The following is a 2,552-nucleotide window of genomic DNA, read 5'->3' on the forward strand; positions in this document are numbered from 1 at the left end:
TAAGCCACATTCCCTAGACTCTTCCCCAGCTTTGTTGCCCTTCTCTGGCCACACTTCATCCCATCTTGGAGTGAGGGGCCCAAAACTGACCCCAGGATTTGCGGGGCAACCTCCCCAGTGCCGAGTCCAGGGGCCGGTCCCTGCCCTGGTCCCGCTGGCCACACTAGTGCTGATGCCCAGGATGATGTTAGAGGGTATCCTTGATCTCCTTGTCATTCCCAAGGAGAAAACCACCTTACCTGTATCTTCAGCTCCTTCAGTGTCTGGTTAGCAGAGACAAGCAGAGCCTTCTCCCCGCGGACCTTGCGGTGCCGGGTGCTCCTCCTGATGCCCTGCTTTTGGTACGTGACATAGCCCTGGGGGGAGATCTTCTGCCGCTTGGCACCACCATTGGTCTGCAAACAAGAGGCAAAAAAACCTGAGCCCTCCAAAACTCGTGGAGAAATCCAACCTCCCTGTACCCTGTTGTGTGTTTCGGGTGAGCTGGTCCCATGAGGGAAGGCAGGAAGTGCTGGGAGAGCCCCTCGGAAAGCAAATCACCACGAGCAAGGATGGAGAGGATGGAAGGATTTGCCTTGAAACCTCAGTTCCTGCTTCTAACGTGGGTTATCAGCTGAGCATACAAGTTGCCATCAATATTTGATCCCTCCAAAACCCAGAGCAATGGTATGACCAACAAAATGACAGTTTAGGCACGGTTGGTTTTGCCATGGAGGAGGAAATTTCACTGAAATTCGCCCTGAATTTCACCCATCATGCTGACTCAAAGAAGATGATGCAAAACCCATGGAACCTGGTGGTATTTTGAATCTCTACCTGGTTAAAATCTGGGTCCTGCTCCCCCTCTGGCTTGTTTTCCTCCCTTTCCTCTTCAGCTTCTGAGCTGCTCACGTTCAGCTCTGGAGCAGCGTCCTTCATTACCTGAAGTCATAAAAATCATTCTCCATAACCACCTCGACAGCATCGACCCCAGATGCCACAAAAACCCAGCCAGAGCAGGAACAACCCTGGGATCTGCTCCACCTCCTCCAGAAAGTCTTCTCCACCCCTGCCCAGCTGCACAGAACCACGGGGGGATTCGGCTCGGGAGAACAAGGCTCTGTGCTGATCCGCAGGTGCTTCCTCTGCCTCAGGACCTTCCCTCCTCAACAGGCAAAGGGAAAGTCTCCTGGGGCCTGGACTGATTTCTTTCCCATTAGCTCCCTGCTTCTCTGGTTCATCTAAGTGTGTTATGAAAGCCTCAACGTGGACAAAGGAATATTATCTGTAAATTAAGACACTTATCCAGCCGGGCAGAGGCAGTTGGCACCGTTACTTATGGATCTGGAGGTTGTAAGTAAATGAAACCTAAATAATTTACACAAGCATATAAATCAAGAGGACGTTCAGTCGTGTGAGAGAGTCACTCCAGGAGGTGTGGAGCTGCCAGACGTGAATTCACGTTGGCTTTGGCTGGGGCTGGGGCTTGCTGGAGCCTGGCACTCTCCATCCTGGATGCCCCAGAGCTCGCTCCTCCATCGGTGAAGAATAGCTGCTTGTTTTTTTGCCAGCCCCATGTGTGAGCACAGTCCTGGCCAGCACCAGAAAATAAAAACAACAAACCATCACCCTTCTCTACACCAGAGCCAAGATCCAGCCTCAGGACAGGCTGAAAACCCATCACTGATGGCTCAGGACTGTGCTGCGTGGTCGACATCTCGTAACCACGGCAGAAACCCAGCCAGCCTCTGGGCTCCAGCTCCTCTCTCAGATCAGCAGGGAGGTGGAAATCAAGGAGAGGCAAAGAAACCACCCCAACTCCATGCTGCAAAGGTGCAGCAATGTCTTTAACTGAGCTTGCCCACGAGCCTCAGTTTCCCCCTCAAAGCATAAAACAAGGCCTAAGGAGGGAGACTTGCTGAAACCAGCTTTTGGGCACATGGAAAACCAGTTCTAGACCTGATACCGGTCCCTTAAGACACCAGTAAAGCAGAGGTAAGTCAGAGCTTTGTAGGAGATCCTGAAAACCACCTCTAGGTTCACTGTCATTTCCTCAGGATGGAGGTTAAGGGCTTGTTTCTATCCAGGAATAAATGTCACTTGAACGACCAAGAAAGGAACTGACAAATATTGAAAGGGGAGAACAGGTAGAACCTGGTAACACAATGACAAAGAAGTCAGAGGTGGTTACAACACTGCCTAAAATAACCAAAGCTGGGAACATCCACGAAGACATCTCACAATGCAAAGGATTCAGGCTGACAAAAGGAAACCTTGAGGAGATCAAATTTTCAGAGCAGCTACAGCCACAATTTCCCCATTTGCTATTTGTGCCAAAGCAACAGCTCCCACCAAGCAGAGCTGGGCAGTTTTCACCTGCAGAGAGCAGCAGCCCTGCTCACCACCACCCCCCCAGGCCACCCAGTGTCCCCACCAGCAGGTCCCAGTCCTGTGGCAGGCCACAACAGAAGGCTCACCAACGTGTTGGGAGAGTTATTTGGAGAATTATGTGGGTACTTGGTGTAGTTTCCATTAAATGAAACAGAGCTGGAATGAGCAAGGAGGGAGGGAAA

General features: G+C 51.4%; 1 protein-coding gene across 1 annotated transcript in view; it reads right to left on the reverse strand.

Moving 5' to 3' along the window:
• USP48 (ubiquitin specific peptidase 48) overlaps positions 1-2,552 on the reverse strand; it is a gene marked incomplete at its 5' end in the record, with an annotated part of 29,569 nt that overhangs the window by 2,410 nt on the left and 24,607 nt on the right. The window contains 2 exons of the mRNA XM_008943401.1: positions 240-395; positions 817-921. Coding sequence (XP_008941649.1) covers positions 240-395; positions 817-921 — 261 coding nt within the window. The remainder of the gene's footprint in view (positions 1-239; positions 396-816; positions 922-2,552) is intronic.

This window comes from Merops nubicus, unplaced genomic scaffold, assembly GCF_000691845.1.
Source record: "Merops nubicus isolate BGI_N331 unplaced genomic scaffold, ASM69184v1 scaffold10447, whole genome shotgun sequence".
Lineage (NCBI taxonomy): Eukaryota > Metazoa > Chordata > Aves > Coraciiformes > Meropidae > Merops > Merops nubicus.